Source organism: Ammodytes marinus (genome assembly GCF_949987685.1).
Source record: "Ammodytes marinus genome assembly, chromosome: 7".
In the NCBI taxonomy this organism is placed as follows: Eukaryota; Metazoa; Chordata; class Actinopteri; order Uranoscopiformes; family Ammodytidae; genus Ammodytes; species Ammodytes marinus.
In genome coordinates, this window is record NC_137211.1 from 30,631,822 (window position 1) to 30,653,840 (window position 22,019).

The 22,019-nt window shown below is 41.0% G+C and overlaps 1 protein-coding gene across 2 annotated transcripts in view; it reads right to left on the minus strand.

Moving 5' to 3' along the window:
* Nucleotides 1-22,019, minus strand: part of LOC307252810 (vitamin D3 receptor A) — a 132,357-nt gene that overhangs the window by 15,561 nt on the left and 94,777 nt on the right. For both annotated transcript variants that reach the window (XM_080030606.1, XM_080030605.1), the window contains exons 5-6: nt 11,836-12,020; nt 321-420 (exon numbers count right to left, since the gene is read on the minus strand). In XM_080030606.1, coding sequence (XP_079886732.1) covers nt 321-420; nt 11,836-12,020 — 285 coding nt within the window. The remainder of the gene's footprint in view (nt 1-320; nt 421-11,835; nt 12,021-22,019) is intronic.

Genomic DNA, 22,019 nt, shown 5'->3' on the forward strand with positions numbered 1-22,019 from the left:
TCACTAGTCATATTTTAATTTAGTACTACCATATAAACATCTGGTCAATGATTGACTCCTTTATGATTTCTCTACTTATGACGTATATTGCAGCATGTCCGTCCTGGGAGAGGGATCCCTTACTCAACTCTCCTGAGGTTTCCCAATAGTTTTTTATCCCGATAAAGGATTTTTTACTGGGAGTTTTTTTTCAGCCGAGCTAAGGGTCTAAGGGCAGGGTGTCATACTGTATGGAATGTAAAGCCCACTGAGGCAAATGTCTATTTGTGATATTGGGCTATACAAATAAAACTGATTTGATTTGATTTAGTGCATCTCACCAGGTGAGTGGTTGAATGAGTCAGAAGACGCATCAGACAGAGAGTGGAGGGAGGCGGCTCTGCTGGCACTGCGTGTGACGGGGCCTTCACGCACTGGAGGCTGCAAACACACACACACACACACGGACAAGAACAGATGAATATCCTCTCTGGAAAATGAGTCCACTCAGTGCACTGCTGGGCTCCTTCTCCTGGGGGCCACCTGCTCAAGAAACTCATTATCTACAAGATAACATGTTTAATCCTCACATGTAGGGAGCATGTTTCCCATACCAGTAGGGTTGGCTATCCAAGTTTGATACTTGTATGGCACCGATTGAAAGGCCTCCATTAAATTGAGTATTGAAACATGTCAGTGAGCCCATAGGTATTGCACCAACCTTGATGTGCCAAGATCTACAAGTAGTTGTGATGAAAAAAAAAGAAAAGAAAAAAATGCCAGTGATTGAATGTGTGCAGGCTGTGTGGAGGCATCCAGGAACAATACATTAGGTTAAGGTTGATAGTTTTTTACTATAATATGTATTATTATCTTGATATTATATTTCTTTAACCATACAAAGACCCTACATACCAGGGTCATCAAGTTCCCCTGATTACCCTGCAGTGGGAAATGTGAATTTATTAGCCCATGTTCCTGGGTTGTTCAGTGAATACACAGTTAACCCTAAGCATTACCCTTTACAAATTAGTTTTTCATGAAATCTCTATCATTCTCTTGTTAAGGGTGTAGTCATGTGACGTCTATAGTAAAGAAACCCATTGTTGGGCGTTTTATTTGAAGGATTAATTGAATACCTCATCCTGGCACGTTCACACTCAGTTTAAGGTAGGGTTGCTGGACGGGTCCCGGGATTTCGGGATTCCCGTGAAATGAGTCAGGCCGCGGGACCCGTCCTCCCGTTTTTTTTTTTCGTTTTTTTTGAGGGGGGATTTTTTTTTAATAAGCTAAAATGAATAAAACAAAGGCTACACAATATTTTGTGTGAAATGTATTTTTTAGACAGGCAGGCATACGAAATACCAGCGCCTCTACAATACTGAAAGTGCTGTGTCCGAGGAAGAGTCTGATGATACCCAAGAATATGCGTATCAGCCAGAGCCAAGCGAGCAGACGATGACCCAGAGCCTTACTGCACATCTGCAGCAGGCAGTCATTAGCCTCGTTAGAGATGTCGTCGTCTTGCTCAGACCTGCGCTATTATGACGCTCGGCTTGCTGAGCGCACAGCATTTTTGTTGGTCTGAGCAAGACGGCTCCAAGTCGAACGAGGCTAATGACTGCATGCAATGTCCCGAGCCAGACCAGAGGTATGGGAATGACCTCCACAAAATAATTTCAAAAGAGTTTGCGCTCTTCGAGGCAACCAAAGAGCGACCCAAACACCTGCAGCAGCTCTACTCTGCACTTTCCACCATACAGCCGACGTCCGTGGAAGAAAGAGCGTTCTCGGTGTCAGTTCGTGACAAAGCTCAGAAACAGGCTGAGCAGTGTTTCTTGAAGTCACACTTCATGAAAGTAAAAGAAAGGAAAGCTGGAAAGTAATCTTGCTTAGCGTGTCAGTTTGAATAGGCTGTTAGTTCTGTCATGTCTTATTTCACACGTTAAGAGCAATCGGTAGTGCATTTTTTGTTATTTGCCTATCCTTTGGAAAATATTCAATTTAAACTGATTTCGTTCATAGAAATAAAAATAGATTGTTTGAAATACATTTGTTCGCCAAACACCGTTTTTTGGCCATGTTTTGATATTGAACCTCTGTGAAACATTTTTCGTATTTTCTTCATAAAAACACCGTTTTCAATAGGCCTATTTAACTTCTGGAAAATATTTTGCCTAATTTGAATGGCTTTTCTTCATGTTATTTAAGTAGAAATAAAACGTGATGTAATATAGCCTTGTTCTGCTGCATTTATTTATCTATTGGCATTGATTTAGTCCCATTAAAGTAGTATTAAAGGGCAATAATGGTTTCAACGGGAAATCCCGGGAAATCCCGTGAGGAGCTCTGAAATCCCGGGATTTGAAAAGGGGCCATTTCGGGAAATTTCAGCAACCCTAGTTTAAGGTGACACAATCACAATTGAATATATGGAAAAATTAGTTATTGGCCTTGGGTATGTCCTACCTACAAAACAGGAGTGCAGCTGGGCTGTCTGAACAGAGTGTGCTAGAATCCCAGTTGATGCAGTAAACCACAGACATATGGAGAAGTGTTTTGAGGCTTGTTCAGAAGTTCCAGCCAATCCCAGGCCTCCATTTCATTTACAGTGGACAACCCACTTGTTGCTGTCCCAGAACCAACTCTTTCTAAACCAGTGTCTATAACATGACGTTTAGAGGGGAAAGTGTGATGCCTTCTGGTGACTCCTGTGACCAGTGTCAAGGAAATGTAAAACACACACAGAGGAGCTGGTGGTTGAAGTGTTAGTCTGACTGTGGGCGTGGATATTATTTAAAGATATCTCATTGAAGCCATAACTTTTAATACACAGCACAGCCATTTTACTTTGCACTTCCCATCACTACCATACATGAAATACCAATATTTAATCAATCTGGATGTCACTACCACCTCCTCACGTGTGTATGTGACGTGTGTGATCTAAACTGATATGAAAACAAGAGGAGATAAATTGGCCAGCAAGACCATAGTCAAGTACACAAGAATGCAACAACGTTAACATTATACAGTGGTTTTGACCAGAGAAAACTGAATGTTTGTATAATGGTCCATTCCAGAGCAGCATTATCCTTATCTACACCAATGACACGTGCATAAAAAACACCATACAACGTTATTTACTAAATACTAATTCAGATCTTGCTTTTCCGTTTGAAATATTATACAATTCACCCTCTGAGTCTCGGAATCTCTATCTTTTGTGTTAGCCAACATATAGCTAAACAGGAAAAGGGTTGACTAGAGGGTATTAAAACCCCAAAGTTTACTACTGGCAGTACACATGCATCTTCTGTGTCCACTTGTGATCTGATTCCACTTCCCCGCTATGTATTTAATCAACACGTACATCATTTCAGTTTGCGTTGCTGTTTTTAACCGGCGGGGTTCAAACAAGTAAACGTTATAAGTTATAACGCAAATCTCGCAAAAGAATATCCTTTTTTTTTATCTTATTTTTATTTATTTTTTTACCAACATTTTTTTCCCCCTCCATGTCCCTTTAGGGGCTCCGTAAGTTATTGAGTCCACCGGCTACTTTGTCTGGTGAAAGATGTGTGCTCGGTCGGCTTTTTTAGCGTCTAACAAACTCTAGTCACCACCGGTAACGGGAGGGACACGGCTATTTACATTAACGCAGTCGAGTTACTGCTTGTGCAAACAGAGTATTTACTGTGCACCTTCACATTAAAAGCATGTTAATAGCCAAATGTGAGTTGAGCAGATAAGAACAGAAAGTTAGCGCTTCACAGCCATGCAGCGCACCAGTCAAGAGCAGCATGTCCGTGTTATTAGATGTACACGTTGAAAACTTTAGGACAGAAAGCTTGTCATTTGCAATAATTGTAACTGCACCCACACTAAAACCTTCATGAACGTTAGTGGCAGCCGCCAGTGATGCATTTTCAAAGTACTACTGCTCAGGCAGGGGGCAGCAGTTGAGTAGGCAGTCCCTTATGTGGACAAGAAACAGACATACCCATAAACAATACAAACTGTGGACACATCGGACACAAGCTACGAATGTGGTTTTTGAGATCCGATCTCAATGCGTCTTCAATGCATCCTGAGAGTGTTTCCACCATAAATAGTATATAAAATCAATGTAGCATCCGGGCTGACCTCAGTTATTCCAACTGGATCCAATCGTCCTGGCTTATGTGCGTCGCCATCTTGTCATATTTTTACTCCGCCTCATTTCCCCTTCCGAAAAATGGCATTGATGTGACGTCGGGGGGAGAGAGATACGCCCATCTAGCTGACATATACCTCTGAGGTGAAGTGAGGGCCAGCGGGTGGCTAGCTGCCACTCAAAAGACCGCGCCGCTAATTATTCATACATTTTAACCTCCAAAAGAAGAGAAAAATAAATTCACCCCCCTCAGTGTTGTCATGGAGATATGACCTAAACTTACAGACTAGAATGTTTTTTTGTACCAGGCCTTAAATAGGTTTAATGATCCTGTGAAAACTGCATATTTAACATGGGAGTCAACGAAAAATTGCTCTGTTTTGAAACCTGCCCCTAGTGGCCACCCGGTGCAGCTGCAATTGTTGTCTGATGCTGGTAGAACTCGCTGTGGTTGGGGCTTGGTTTACACCTGTAGTTAGAGCTGTCCACTTGTGTTCGGATCACTCAAACCACATGTTAGTGCCAGGTGGAAGCAGGGTGTCTTCTCATCACAGCTGGCATTACATGGTGCTCTCGTTCTCCCTCCCTCTTTCACACACTAACACTGACGTTGTCCCCCTCTTAGCATGTGGAGGCATTTCAGCTGCTAGTTAGTCATGGGATGTCTCATGTGTCTGTATCAGTCTGCTCACCAAAGCTGCTCTGCTAACGTGTTCCTGCATCCTCTCTGTCTCTCCTTCTGAGACAATCCATTTCAATGTGGCTAATATCATGACAGTTAGCTTTTTAGTTATGTTCTTACAGTCAAGTTGCTTTCAACGTTCACATCCACACAAATACCAAAGCCTAAGCCACTTAGCCTCACTTTTCCTGTCTTTGCATAGAGTGTAATACTAATGCAAACATTTAGAACTTTAAGAACAAAACACCCTGTCATAGACCATTCAATAAAGTAACTAGAATAATCCAGTATGTAACTGTAAAAAGTCATAATTGCTGTGAATGTAACCCCCCTGCTGAGGAGTAAGCTGCAGACATTCTTGGTGTTTGAGCGATAATTGTACCCTACTTCAGCCAATTACAGTCATAGGTACAAACTAAAAGAGAGAATGCCAAGGTCAACAGTGGTGTGGTAAACCAGAGAAGATGGTATCCATATTCATCCTGTTATTTCGTTTGATGTTTTACCATCAGTTCTTTAGCACTTTATCGTCCAAGGTTATATGGTTTTAGGCTGCTAACTTGAATGTTGTGTGCCGTATGTTACTTGTATGCAGGCCCGCCGTCAAGGGGTAGAACAGTTGTCCCGGGCCCTGGAGGGGAGGGGGCACAGGAACACCATCGGAGAAAAATAAATAAAAAAATTGTATACAAGAAAAGAGAAAAAGGAAAAGAGAGTAGCCTAATTTGGCTTCTTAAAAAAACCAGACCATCACACTTCTGTATCCTCACAACATTGTGAGTCTTTTAAAGGGTAACTTATGCCTCGTTTACACCGAGCAGAGCGGCTCGGATCAGAGCGGGACAGCTCGTAATGCTAGATCTGGCGAGCGTCTCAACCATAGACATAATAAAGGATAGACGCCGCGTTGGGCGTTGAGCGCGAGAAATGCGGGCGCCATCTTGAACCGGTCAAACGTTCCACTCAGTGTAGTCTGTTTGGCAGGTGCAATGAACTGTCAGCGCATGTAATTAATCATATCTCATTAAATACCAAACTGATTTTCACGCGGTTTTCTTTGCTGCAAAGATCATACATGTAGCTAAGATACAGGGCACAAGTTTCGACGTGTTTTAATATTTATAGTGGGCTTAACAGTCATAGAAGATTCTGATATGATATAAGTAACCAGACGTCTGAGTCACACAATTCGTCCGGGAGGAGATTGGAACGGAGGATGTGTTTCTGCTTGGGGAACATATTGAGGAGACACAGTTTGGCATCGACAACCACCATTCCGACTTGTTGTCATTGGTTGTGTCTGTCTTTCACAAATTAAGGCTGCACCACATTGCCAAACTCGCCTCGCTTGAATTACAGAAAGGGAGCACAAGAAAGAAGCTCTGTAAAACAGTCCTCTTTCAGGGGTTTTAGCTAATCAGAGATCAGAATCAAAATCCTTTTATTTCTCTTCGGAGTAAAATGCGATTGTAAGGATGGTTAACTTTATTTTATGCATTTGAGTATTATTGTTTGCTGTTGTTGTTTGATTTTCCCTTAATTTAATACTTTTGATTGCTGTGGTTTTGTATTGAATGTGCTTTTAAATGTACCGCGCTGCAAGGCACGCATTCCTGTCTGTGTCTGAGGAACCAACTCGAGACTAGACTGAATTTGGTATCCCCCCCTAGTATAGAACATTGGACAACCAAGAAGACTTTGCTTTTAAATAATCCCGTCCTCTTTTAAGAGGCAATTGCCTAACGAGCTTGTGTTTTAAATTAGAGAAATAAAACATATTTTTACATGAACACTCATGTTGTCCTTCTCTTTTAATGAGATATTATATACACTGGTTTTTATTTATATTTAATGCCTTCATGGGAAACATCCACCCTTCATATGTACCATGCTCGACTACTCGAGCTAACTCCAGTTTAGGAATAACTGCCTTTTCATGTAGTGCCCCTAATTCATGGAATGCTCTGCAGAGCAACTTAAAAATGACTGCTCTTCCTACTCTTGGTTTATTTGAATCTATGATTTATGAATTTTACACATCTGACTGTAACTGTTTTAGCTGAATTCATTGTTAATTTAGTATTTTATTTTTGCTCTTTTTTTGTATTTTGTATAGGACTACTTTATTTAAATTAATATATTTTATCCTATTTTATTTCTGTTCTCTGTTTATGTTATCCCTGTGATTGTCTTTATTGTGTATGCTCGTCACTGTAAATGAATAAGTATATTTATATATAGCCTAATCATATATTGTTAACTTGTTAAAATAGCTGACTTTACTGCCCCTATCTGTTTCTGCTTCTCTATCATATTTAGTCTATAGTGTGTGATTTGCAAAATACCTATCATAGACTACATCACATTAGGCCTACATATCATAAAGGTGACCAGACGTCCCCATTGTCGGTTGCCTGTCCCTGGCTAAACAGAAACAACTACCTGTTCCCGTTTTGTTGACACCTCATTAGGTTTTTAAATCAGATTGCTAGTCAAACTGGAAATGTCTCCGTTTTCCCCCTTTTCTGGGGATGTTCCTCGTTTTGATCTCGGACGTCTGGTTAGGCTACTTATCATATCAGAATCTTCTATGACTGTTAAGCCCACTATGAATATTAAAACACGTCACTTGTGCCCTGTATCTTAGCTACATGTATGATCTTTGCAGCAAAGAAAACCGCATGAAAATCAGTTTGGTATTTAATGAGATATGATTAATTACATGCGCTGACAGTTCATTGCACCTGCCAAACAGACTACACTGAGTGGAGTTTGACCGGTTCAAGATGGCGGCCCCACGGATTGAGATGGCCACTCCAGAACCTTCACTTTGTTCTGCCGTAGCCAACGACAGGTCAACTTGTCCTTGTGTTTTGGGTCATTGTCCTGTTGGAATGTCCAAAAACATCCCATGCGCAGCTTCCGGGCTGATGAGTGCAAATTTTCCTCCAGTATTTTCTGATAACATGCTGCATTCATCTTGCCATCAATTTTGGCCAAGTTTCCTGTGCCTTTTGTAGCTCACACATCCCCAAAACATCAGTGACCCACCTCTGTGTTTCACAGTAGGAATGGTGTTCCTTTCATCATAGGCCTTGTTGACTCCTCTCCAAACGTAACGTTTATGGTTGTGGCCAAACAGTTCAATTTTGCTCTCATCACTCCATATTACTTTGTTCCAGAAGTTTTGAGGCTTGTCTCTGTGCTGTTTGGCGTAATGTAAGCGGGATACTTTGTGACATTTGCGCAGAAATGGCTTTCTTCTGGCGACTCGACCATGCAGCCCATTTTTCTTCAAGTGCCTCCTTATTGTGCATCTTGAGACAGCCACACCACAATTTTTCAGAGAGTCCTGTATTTCAGCTGAAGTTATTTGTGCATTTTTCTTTGCATCTCGAGCAATTCTCCTGGCAGATGTGGCTGAAATCTTTGCTGGTCTTCCTGACCGTGGTTTGGTTTCAACGGAATCGCTCATTTTCCACTTCTTAATCAGCGTTTGAACACTGCTGATTGGCATTCTCAATTCCTTGGATAACTTTTTATACCCCTTTCCTGTTTTATGCAGTTCAATTACCTTTTCTCGCAGATCTTTTGACAATTCGTTTGCTTTCCCCATGACTCAGAATCCAGAAACGTCTGTGCAACACTGGATGAAAGATGCAATGGTCTGTCAGAAGCCCAGAAACTCACAGACCTTTTATACACATACACTAATTTCAGACAAACAGGTCACAGGTGATGATGGGAACCTTGAGTAGCCAATCAAACCTGTTTGTGTCAACTTTTGTGCATGTTATCAGGTCAAAGTCACTGGGGTATGTAAACTTTTGATCAGGGTCATTTGGGTACTTTTCTAGTCATTTTGATTTAAAAAAGAGTAAACACAATTGTTTGCCAATAAATAGCTTCACCCAACCATTAACCATGAGTGGCAGAAAGGCTTTTGTGTTATCATTCATATTCTCTGAAGAATGGCCAAGAAATCTTAAATTCTCCCAGGGTATGTAAACTTATGAGCACAACTGTATATTTCAGGGTGTTGTGCATCCCTGGCAATAAAAACTTTGGATCTGGAATAAACTGTTGAAGAAATATAGCTTTCGGAAAAAAAAGTTGTCTTGATGCACAACTTGCCCCCGGTGTGGTTTAAGTTGTGCAGTTGGAGAGAATACCATGGGGTGAATTGTGCCATTGCTATATATCTCATAAACTGTAATGCAAGACAAATCCATTAGACAATTACTTATTTAAGGTTTATTTAAAGTAAATAGTTGACAAAGATTGAAGGACAATTTTCTTAAACAAGGCCTAGCAGATCTAATGGTTTTACCTGCAAAGCTCACAATGACAAAGTCACCATCATCATCTTTCTGGCCATCTGAACTCTCATCAGTGGTGTCGTTAAGTGGAATTGAGATGTCACTCTCTTCTGAGCTACTGTAGACAATCACTTTCTTTTGGTGACCAGCGTATACAGCCATGCCACTGGCACAACTCTCAGAAATGTACTTTGCACTAGTTTCTCCGTGCTTGTGGAACCAACTGCCACCTGACAAATGTGATTCCCCTACATTTCTGCCTTTAAATCAAGGCTCAAAAACCCATATGTACCCCCTGGTGTTTCCTCCCTATTAACTATCTTACCTCTGCACTACTATCTGTGTTTATGTGGATGTATGGGCTTTACGTCTTTTATTTTGGTTATTGTTATTTTACCTTCATTGTTTACCTACTGAATGCACTATGTACAGCACTTTGGACAGTGCAAACTGTCATAAATGTGCTTTTATAAATACATTTTACTTACTTACTTACTTATAACTCACCCAGGCCCTTAGGCACAAATCACCCCATCCCCAGAATTTTGGATAATAAGCATGATGCAGCAGTTTAGGGCTGACATCGTGCTAACTGTATAGACTCAAAATGTAGCATACCAAAGCACTAAAACATGTGCCAAATGTTTTCAAACTTTTCTATAATTGTTCAGACACAATAATCAAAAAACCTTGATCATGGAAATTTTACTTTGAAAGGCAAAACACAGTTTTTTTTAGCTTAAATGTGCTTATATCTTATTCCTTGTGTCTCCCTTCTTTACAGGATGAGTGAAATGGATGGCTCTTCTTAAATATGTGGTCACATTTCCAATTTCTTCCACGGTTTTCTAGAAACAAGGGGTGGAACAACTTCCAAAATGCACAACTTAGGTCACTCTCCCCTACTGCTTCGCAAATATTTTGATGAATAAAAAAACATTTGAAAAAAAAAAGAAACTCTGGCGCTGCACTTGGGAGAGAGAAAACTGTGCGATGGGGAGAAGAAAAAAGCTGATCGTCATTCTCGACTGCCGCTGTATGATCGTCACTGGTTTCACTGTTTTCTATATAAAATCTTAAAACATAAATAATAAAATACGGAGAATCAAGTCTCTGCCCAATCTGCTCCCACAAAAGGGCTTTCCTCACTGTTTTGGTCATTTGTCTAGCTATGTGAACACGGGCCCTTAGGAAGAGACACCCGTCGACGCAAACACTATAACTGATAACTGATAATAGAATATTTATTCATGAATTTCCCTAACATTGTGTTTCTCTGTTTAACTTCCACAATCTGCCAAGCGATGCCTCTCCTGCTCTCTCTCTCCCTCTCAAAGGAACGGACTCTCCCCTGCTGCTAGTGCCTCACATCAGCATTGATTCATGGCCCAGCAGGATAGTACTCTTTTACTTCATGCCTGTTCAGTCTCTAATGGCACTTTTCCACAGCACATGTAGCTCGACTCGACTCAACTCGACTCAGTTCAACTTGGTTTGGTAGCAGCACGGGTCATTTTCCACTGCAAATAGTACCTTCTGAACGTGGGCGGGGTCATCATAGAAAGGGGCTGAAAGCCAACTCCGCAGCAAAGTAGCAAAGCAGAAATTACGAGCAGTTGTTGCACTATTAACTGAACCAACCGCCAAAAACACGGATGAAAAATGTTTAAGAAATACCCCCCTTGTATCTGCTTGTTAAAAGAAGTAGAAGAATATTGTGACGGGCCATTAAAAGGGAGGGTTGGTGTCCCAATGTGTGCCTCTGCCACAGTCAGCTGTAGGGATGCGTCACGTACATCCCTATGCACGTAAACACGGGCATGATAAAGTTGACTGTTTAGTGCTTGTTTCAGGATACATGTTTTCAAATGCAAGCCGTGTCTCAGCCTGATTATTTTATTGAGGTAATCAGTTCAGTCCGAGGCTTGTAATGTAATCGCTCGCTATCATGTCTGTCCCAGCTACTATAGGCTCTTTAGCCTAGCTGCTAGCTGCCCTACATGTCTCCTCTCGTATGTTTAAAGTAACTTCCCCAACAACCAACACAACTGGGTGAGCTTAGCGAATATATGGGGAAAAAATTGGATCTGTGATGCAAATCAAATGAAAGAGAGCCAGAGAAGGCTGCACGCGGCGTAAATACACTCAAAAGTCCCGGAGAGTTGGGGAGAATAAACATCAGAATTAAGCCGGTAGTCTCTGGCCAATCAGATCAGCGGCCGGCCGGCCGTCTGTCGACGTCACCTTTTAGCATCGGCTCAGCTCGCTTGGAACCTAGAGCGAGGCGATACCAAAAAAGGCAGCCGCTGCAGGTACCAGATACCATGTTTTCGCGGTGGAAACGCCAAAAATGCGAGTTGAGTCGAGTCGAGTTGAGCTGATACCATGCAGTGGAAAAGCGCCATAAGTTCACTTTGCTTCGCTCATTGGTTGTCTGTCTATCCTCTTTCAGGTTGCCCTGGTGGAGACGAGACGGTGTGGATCAGGTCCCTCCTCTGGCAGCATCTGAAGTCCTCCTGCATCCATACTATTCACTCTTCATATTTTACTTTAGTATTACCATGTAAACATCCGGTCAATGATTGTATTCCTTTGTGATTTTTCTATTCTTTTCTGTACATATGACATCTGTTGCATGATGTCGGCCCTTCCTCTGTCAACTCTCCCTGAGGTTTCTCATTACTTTGTAGTGGACTCACCCTGAATCTGTTGAAGTCAGAGTAGGAGGCATCGTAGGTCTTGTGGTGAGCCTCCACCAGAGAGGAGATGATCTGGGTCTGCTCTTCATTCAGACGAGGCCTGAGGGCTTCACGCGCTGCCTCCTCCTCTTTCCTCTTCATGATCATGTCCTTCTTCCTCTGGACCTCCTCGTCTGTCAGGATGACTGCAATACAGGATGGAATACAGGTTAGAATCAAACACATTCACAGATTGGGGGCGCTCATGGTGTAATGGTTGCAGCAGACCCGGGTTAGAATTTCGACCCGGGTCGTTCTCTGCATTTCATTCCCCTTCTCTGTCCCATTTCATCTCTGTCTCTCCAAACTGTCTAATAATAAAGCAAAAATGCCAAAAAATTATCTTAAAAAAAAAATCACAAATTCACCTGCACTGTATATAAACCAGCACTGATGTCAAGAAGAAGATTACAAAGATTAAAAGATGAGAATTGTACACCTGACTACATGCTATAAATGTTTCATACATCTGGAATTAAATTCTCCATATTAGTGGCATGCATTCATATCAATGCAAAACTTGAACAACTCTATAGTAGTCCAAAATTATGATTTTTACTTTCAATCAGAAAAGTTCCCAAATAAAATATTCTTGCATATTAGTCCATTTGCAATATAGTGTCTGATATCATGTTAAAATTTAATTTCTGCTTGTAGCCCAGCCTCCGGGTATTTGTATGTGAAGCGATATCATTAAGTGTGTGCTCCCCCACATCATGTTAGGTAGGATGTTGATATTACAAAGTAAGTGGTTAACTTATTAAGGATATATTGCCACTTTTTAAGAGTGATACTCTCTCACCTTTCAAAATAGCTGAGAGAGCTATAATCTAAGCTCCAAACATCTCCATACATGAAACATGCACTGATTTAGTTTGTCAAGCAGAAAAGGCCCATTCATGAGTAGAGACTGCAGGCAGAGTGCTGCAGAACTAATTACTAATTATACTGTGTATTTACTGTACTGTTAAAAGTCACTCCATTCCATTTGGCTAGATTTTGGGACTTTAAGGGTTTGCATGCCACTTCCACATGTATCTTCTTCACCCAGTATTTGTTAAATCTCTCTCTCTCTCTCTCTCTCTCTCTCTCTCTCTCTCTCTCTCTCTCTCTCTCTCTCTCTCTCTCTCTCTCTCTCTCTCTCTCTCTCTCTCTCTCTCTCTCTCTCTCTCTCTCTCTCTCTCTCTCTCTCTCTCTCTCTCTCTCTCTCTCTCTCTCTCTCTCTCTCTCTCTCTCTCTCTCTCTCTCTCTCTCTCTCTCTCTCTCTCTCTCTCTCTCTCTCTCTCTCTCTCTCTCTCTCTCTCTCTCTCTCTCTCTCTCTCTCTCTCTCTCTCTCTCTCTCTCTCTCTCTCTCTCTCTCTCTCTCTCTCGTTTGGTTTAAGTATGAATAATACAGTACATTTGTGCCTCTAAGCAACAAAATGAACACCCAACATCTGGATGCGTGTTGCACAGTGGCCACTGGTGGTGTGGAACAGGAAATCTGCTGTGCCTGATGAGGTTTGATCAAATTAAAAACACGTGTCTCCAATGTGCAGTGTGTGTTTGCGACATCTGTAATGAGGTGGTCTGAATACACTTTTCTGTCTTACATTTCTTGTTAGACGACTAGCCTGTTTGTTTTATCTCCAATTATAACACCCTTGAATAATATATGACATGTCATTGTTTTAATTTAGTACAACTATTATAGCTATATCATAAAGTCTAAACCATGCATGAACAATGTGCGTCTGAGAATGCTCATTATAAAAGAGCGTATTCAAACACATCCACGTACATCATTGCTATATTAAAATGGCTACAACCGACTTTCAGTTCTTGTTGAATCTAGCCCCCCTTTGGACAGAAGAGGTAGGGTTTTTACGACACCAGCATCCAAGCATTCCGGTGGCACATAGACAGAGAGACCGCAGATGCATTGCGATGAGAAAACATATTTATATGACTGTCAGATTAATGATGACGGTGAAGCAAAGATGAGATTGATTTAGTACCATTCATAGACACAGGATGTTCTGGGTCAGCCTGCCATGGTCTTGATTGCTATTACAGGTAATTTCGTAGTTTTAAACATCATGATTATATTTAACATCTTCTATTCAGAAATGTGGTTGTCTCCTATATGTTTCAGAACATTATATTTACTCTCAAACCCACAGAAGGAATCAGATGGCCACATACACATCTTCCCTGCACTCAAGAGAGCTAATAAGACACAAGCTAATAACACATAGAACTTCAGTTATATACTCTGAGCAAATGTGTACCATTGAACTAAAAAAAGAGCACACAATATTTAATGAAGCACATTTCATATCTTGAGTGCAATATCAAGCAAGTTCATTTCAAATGGCCTTTTTTTCTTCAGCTTATTGCAGCAACCTAAAATAGCACACTGTCAACAAAAAATCTGCACAGAATGAAGACACTCTGTTCAATAAGACAACATTAAATGGAGATAATGAACTACCTCAGTGTCTTTTTTTACTGTTAGTATTGAAGTCACCTACGTGTGTGAGTGTAGTCACTGCTGGAGTATTGCACTGACCCCTGAATGCCTGGGCCTATATTATCCCTTTACTCTCTGCCACAGTGACAGGATTACCCATGAGGCACCACACGGTGCAGACTGACACCCAGACAGCATGACTGCCAAACAGAGCCCAGCCCAGAGCCATGAGGTCACCAAACGCACACAGATACAATGGTATATCTGACACTCTAGCAGCTACACAGACTACTTTGCTGGCATTATATTTAGCTTCATCAAATGATTTGTCTAGGGTTATAGGAATGGAATGTACCATTTTGTTGAGATCAAGGCTTTGCTCACGTTAGCTAAATGCAGGATAGAATTATTGTGAACAAGCTGTAGTTACCTCATCTGAAATTGGTTTTAACTGGTTCAACTGTTTTGAGAGTATTCTCATCAGTTCATACAGCAATTTATAAATGTTTTATGAATTATGTAATATCTAAAATGTCAACAAAATATGTGGTCACGTGGCAAGCTACAACTTGGCTAGGCACTTACCATGGTAAGTACATATTTGGATCAACTGTATAAATACACCAAATAAATACATACTTTAAAGTAACTGCTCATTTAAGAGACGGATGAGATGGCAGGGATTAGTCTAAATGAAATAGTGCTCAGACCATGCCCACCAGACTAACTGCTGCTGCTTGTTTTCCTGAAAGTTGTAAACAACTATATTTGAAGTGTATTTTTGGTGATTGCACACCCTGGACTGCAACCACAGAAGCAACGTTACATAACCACATAATGTAGTGATGCAGGCAACAACAACAACAACAGTTCGGCTACACAGGCTTAAAAAGGCATCTGAGTGGAGCTGCTGCTCAGCTAACCAAAAGGATTTACTTGGCTTTCATCTCTTTTGACCCACCGTCATTAATTAGGCTTTGGCTGCAATCCAGTGTCCATCCAGTCCCAAGCTTGGAGAGGACTGCCCAGAACCACTCCTTGTGGTGGGGACATCCAATTATGCAGCCCCAAAGCCCAATCATGAATAGGCACAGTTTGGTCAAAGTTTGGCACAGGACGTTAAAGCAGCTATTCTAAGGCCAGTCAAGTCTTCCAAGTGCCAGGTTTGAGCCCTGGATGGCATCCTAAAGCCAGTGGCTTACAAAAAAACTACAAACCATCAAAGCAACATCTTGACCACGCCACAGCGCTTGGCAGATGACAGCAGTTTACCAAAAGAAGATTTTCAGTTTGAAAGGCGCCTGATTGGATGTAGTGCCGTGCATGGTAGGGAGATGAAAAGAGAGAAAGACTAGAAAGCGAGGACAACAGGGGGGGAGTTTGGTCAACAGCAGTAGGCAGTTCACAGGTTCACAGCGGGTTTACTCATTAACCAGCCGAGCAACCAGCTACACACAATGGAGGCTGCTAACACTCAGATCTGGTCGAGATGTATGTCATGCTGGATTTGGCGTGTGGCCAATATTTTCCCCACTGCTGCCCCCAGGGCCTGTGATATTTCAAGAGGTATATTCAGGTCAGTCCGGCGTTAGGACACCCACACATGCTGAGTGTGATGCAAAAATGGCTTCTGAATGAACTACAAGTGAGCATGGTGGAAGTATACACTCTTCAGAACGTGAATGTGTCTACTTTTTGAAAACATGTCGTTAATTAATTTTCTGCATCTGTGTTTCTAATCAGTTAACACCTCGGAATCTTTTCTCCATTTCCTTTCATAATGAGTGCAAAATGCTTACACAGAAAATACAGGGAAGTTATTTTCAACTTTAACTCCATAGTATCAAAACATTTGATTGTAAGCCATGTTTGGACAGCACGTCATACAAATCCATATGGATGGTAATGCTTTAAAAGATAAGCAAAATAGTCTGGAGACCAGGATTAGTTGAAATTTTCAATGTATACATACCTACATTTGTCAAGTTTTTAAATGTTGTATACATTTGAGCAGCTGACACTGATGGTAATGCAGGTATAAAGGTTGTTAACGATAATATACAATAGAGGTAAATGTAGCATTCATCTGAAGGCTAAAACATTTCAGAAACTCTCCTGTGATCCTTCTAATACATTTACATGAGTGCAAACAGACAAACACAGCAAGCTTACAAATACATACAAAGGCTGCCTATTCATGGCATCTCTATAACCTCAACTGTCAAACAAGGACAGCATAGGGGTGTTTACTATAAACTCAGCTGGCACAGCACACACACACACACACACACACACACACACACACACACACACACACACACACACACACACACACACACACACACACACACACACACACACACACACACACACACACACACACACACACACACACACACACACACACACATCCAAGTCCCCTCTTGGCAAAAGTTATGAAAATTTACCAGACGGTATTAGACATGTTTTTAACATGATTTTAAAGCATATCCAAGAGGGGACTTGAAAAATGTGCCCTGTTAGCTTTGTAGTCCACTGTCAGTGGAGGCGTTACGACAACTAGGTGCACAGTTAGATAGGTGGGAAAGTGCACACTAGGGTTGCTGGACGGGTCCCGGGATTTCGGGTTTCCCGTGAAATGAGTCAGTCCGGGAGTACCGGAAATTGGCCGCGGGACCCGTCCTCCCGTTTTTTTTTTTTTTTTTTTTTTTTTTTTTTTTTTTTTTGAGGGGGGATATTTTTTTTAATAAGCTAAAATGAATAAAACAAAGGCTACACAATATTTTGTGTGAAATGTATTTTTTTTAAATATTATTTAGACAGGCAGGCATACGAAATACCAGCGCCTCTACAATACTGAAAGTGCTGTGTCCGAGGAAGATTCTGATGATACCCAAGAATATGCGTATCAGCCAGAGCCAAGCGAGCAGACGATGACCCAGAGCCTTACTGCACATCTGCAGCAGGCAGTCATTAGCCTCGTTAGAGATGTCGCCGTCTTGCTCAGACCTGCGCAATTATGACGCTCGGCTTGCTGAGCGCACAGCATTTTTGTTGAGCGCTCAGCAAGACGGGCTTCATAGTTGCGCAGGTCTGAGCAAGACGGCTCCAAGTCGAACGAGGCTAATGACTGCATGCAATGTCCCGAGCCAGACCAGAGGTATGGGAATGACCTCCACAAAATAATTTCAAAAGAGTTTGCACTCTTCGAGGCAACCAAAGAGCTACCCAAACACCTGCAGCAGCTCTACTCTGCACTTTCCACCATACAGCCGACGTCCATGGAAGAAAGAGCGTTCTCGGTGTGCAGTCAGTTCGTGACAAAGCTCAGAAACAGGCTGAGCAGTGTTTCTTGAAGTCACACTTCATGAAAATAAAAGAAAGGAAAGCTGGAAAGTAGTCTTGCTTAGCGTGTCAGTTTTGAATAGGCTGTTAGTTCTGTCATGTCTTATTTCACACGTTAAGAGCAATCGGTAGTGCATTTTTTGTTATTTGCCTATCCTTTGGAAAATATTCAATTTAAACTGATTTCGTTCATAGAAATAAAAATAGATTGTTTGAAATACATTTGTTCGCCAAACACCGTTTTTTGGCCATGTTTTGATATTGAACCTCTGTGAAACATTTTTCGTATTTTCTTCATAAAAACACCGTTTTCAATAGGCCTATTTAACTTCTGGAAAATATTTTGCCTAATTTGAATGGCTTTTCTTCATGTTATTTAAGTAGAAATAAAACGTGATGTAATATAGCGTTGTTCTGCTGCATTTATTTATCTATTGGCATTGATTTAGTCCCATTAAAGTAGTATTAAAGGGCAATAATGGTTTCAACGGGAAATCCCAGGAAATCCCATGAGGAGCTCTGAAATCCCGGGATTTGAAAAGGGGCCATTTCAGGAAATTTCAGCAACCCTAGTGCACACACACACACGCACACAAAATCAGAATGGTAGTGAAGCTTAGACAAAGCTGCCAATATAAAAAGATGATAGAATTAAGATGGTCAGCAAGTAGAGGAAGCGTTTAATTGCTGTAATAGCCAATAAGGGCTTTTCCTTTTGATTATTGAAAAGGGTATGAATAATTTTGGACATGCCACTTTTTGTTCAAATGTAAATAAAAATTATGACTCTTGTACATCGTCTTATTATTATGTTTGTGTATGCTGCTCTAGGGGTGGGGGGATCTACATTGTTGGCTATTTGCACTTAATTGGAAATTATGATATTTAAAAAAAGAAATACACTGGATTACAAGGGTGTAGAGCAGGGGTGTCCAAACTTTTTTCACTGAGGGCCACATACAGAAAAATCTACGAAGGGCCGGGCCACTTTGCAAAAATAACACATTTATCAGGACATGTAGCTGCTCTGATGTTTAGTTTCATAGTGTCTTCATAAATTGTAATCCTTCTTCACGGCAACACTTTACTTGCACATTAAAAAGATACATCCCCCCTCTTGTTAAATGCCATTAATACACCCAGTGTTTTCTGCTTTTACGTCTAATGTCCAGCTTGGTGAAAATAGTAGCCAGCCGAGATCCCGTCCCTCCAAGGGGGGTCCGGGGGTATGCCCCCGTCCGGGAGATTTTTTAAAGTTTTTAAAGTGAAATGCATGAATCTGGTGCACTTTGAGAGGGAAATTAAGAGGCTAAATCTGAAGAATTTTGTATGAAAAAAAATTTAAACAATGTGTCAGATGAATTAGAAGCTATTGGAGAAGGACACATGGATTTTCCATAATAATATTAATTTAAATTAAAATATTATGCAGGGTCCTCTGGGATGGCCTTGGTGCTCTTTTTCTTTTATGGGACATATTTCTCTGTAATATAATGAGTGCATTTAGATTATTTAAAAATTAAAAGGGCCATATTACATTATATTTTTAAAATGTGCCAAGGGCCAATCAATCAGTTTTGACACCCCAGCACTAGTGGGTTAACTAAGAAATGCAAAAAAAAAAATTTTTTATGTTTTTTTATTTTTTTTTCAAAGGGCCATATTGCATTATATTTTTAAAATTGGCCGCGGGCCAATAAAAAGCGGGCCGCGGGCCGCAGTTGGCCTGCGGGCCGTAGTTTGGACACCCCTGGTGTAGAGAATATGTGTGATAAGAAAGAAGAATAATTAAAATTAGAAAAAATAATGGGGCAAAAATAAATCAAGGGACATTGAGAATAGATAAAAATGTGCGATTAATTGCAATTAATCGCGAGTTAACTATGACATTAATGCGATTTATCGCGATTGAATATTTTAATCATTTGACAGCACTATTAAATACACATTCTTGAATTCATGTGTGAACGAGGATTTCAACTTTCCACAAATCAATGTTCGGTGCTACACATTTACCCTGGCCTCAGCATGTATTTACTAAAGCACTTAATGTTATTATATAAAAAGTAGACACAGTAACATGCATAAAAACAGGCTCAACCTAGATGTATCTATTCTAAATAGCTAAATAAAATAACTAGTGGTGGGCCGTTATCGGCGTTAACGTGCTGCGTTAACGCTAGACTCTTATCGGCGATAAAAAAAATATCGCCGTTAATCTCTTATTCCACCTCCTGTTCGGCTCAGGGAGCCAGTCATTTGTACAGTTCAGCTTAGACTCGGCCGTAATGCTGCTGCACACACACACACACACACACACACACACACACACACACACACACACACACACACACACACACACACACACACACACACACACACACACACACACACACACACACACACACACACACACACACACACACACACACACACACACACACACACACACACGCTGCATGTCAGAGACGAGGGGCGAAGCTTCTCTCACACACCCGCCGCTCTCTCTCTCTCCATCACTTGCCCACGACACAATCGGGTATTGGAACGCAGGGTGGGTGTGTGTGGCCACCGGTCGCCACGTGACTATAAGTTTCCAAGTTTTAAACACTTCTATCTCTTCAACGTCACCGTACCCGAATCCTAAATATCCCCATAGCAGACGCTATATTTCATCGGGGGGAAAACTTTGTTTTGCGCCACAGTTCGACTCGGCCGTAATGCTGCTGCACACACACACACAGACACAGACACAGGCACACACACACGCTGCATGGCAGAGACGAGGGGCGCTACCAAAAAGACGAGAGGAGCGGTTGGAGCAGTTGGAGAGTTTAGAGACACATGCGCGCACATTTATTTACATAAAATCGCAATCGCAGTCACTTGTGCAGTTATGTAAAATGTTTCACTAAGGAAAATGACAGAAAAAGTAACGCACAGTGACTTTGATGAGTAACTTTAATCTGATTACTGGTTTGGAGATAGTAACGCGTTAGATTACTCGTTACTGAAAAAAGAGGTCCGATGCCGGTAACGCGTTACTATGTAACATCTTGTTGAACATTATTTATTTTCATCACCAATTATCATAGTAGAACAGCTTCCTCAAGCAGTTTGTGATGCATGTTGGAAACAGGAGATGAGCCCCTGGTCTGATGCGCCACCTGGCTTGAGAAACACGTTCTCAAAGACTTACTTTGAGTCATTATTTAGGAGCACAAAGACTTACTTTGAGTCATTATTTAGGAGCACACAGACTTACTTTGAGTCATTATTTAGGAGCACACACATATTATGAATGAATTCAAATGAGCCATTTTAATCTAGATTAATCTAGATTAATTCCAAAATTAATCTAGATTAATCTAGATAAAAAAAATTAATCTATGCCCACCTCTAAAAATAACACATGTGCAAGGTGCATACTGAAACATATAAACAGAGGGAGTGGAACGTATACTTTTGGTGTTTTAGTGAGTGAAGATGCAAGCCGCAGTCTCTACGGTTTGCACCAGTTACACACACTATAAACAGTCCCCTTTCTATATGTTGCAGTTCATAGATTGTTGGTTTTACAGCTATGCATGCAGACGGATGTGCAGATGCATGAGCATGTGCGGTTATTTTGAAACTGCTTGGTTGTTTCTGTGCTGGATTTTAAAAAGGTAACCATCTGTAGTGCATAATACAATTTTGACAATGCACGTCACTCCCATTGTAATCTGCAGATGAACACATACCTGCTGCCCTCATGCAACTGTGTTGGGAACTAATCAGAGCTAATGATGGTAATTATGCTTCTGATGTCAGGCGCTAATTGCTAGAATATCATCCCGCTTTCTTTTCAGCACCACACTAGAGTGATTCTGCATTTGCTCTAGGTGGCATGATTCATTTACATTCTTGCCCCCAATGTCCAGCTGGGTGAAAATAGTAGCCAGCCGAGTTCCCGCCCTTCTAGGGGGGTCCTGGGGTGTTCAACCCCAGGACATTTTTTTTTTACCTTTTTAAAGTGAAATGCATGAATCTGGTGCACTTCGAGAGGAGAATTAAGAGGCTAAATCTGAGGAATCTTGTGATCCTGTTTTCTGTGTAGTAGGCCTACTTATTTTTGGAATAATTTGGAGACACTGGTTCGGATGAATTAGAAGCTATTGAAAAAAGACATGTATTTACCATAAAAATATGAATATACAATAGAATATTATGCAAATGAATATCCACAAAGTTGTACTCTTTCTATATTCTTTTCTTTTCTTTAAAATAATCACTTAACTTTACATTAGAGTTTGTTACATTACAAGAACTGTTGTTTTTTTCACAGATGAGGCTGAAATAGTATAGA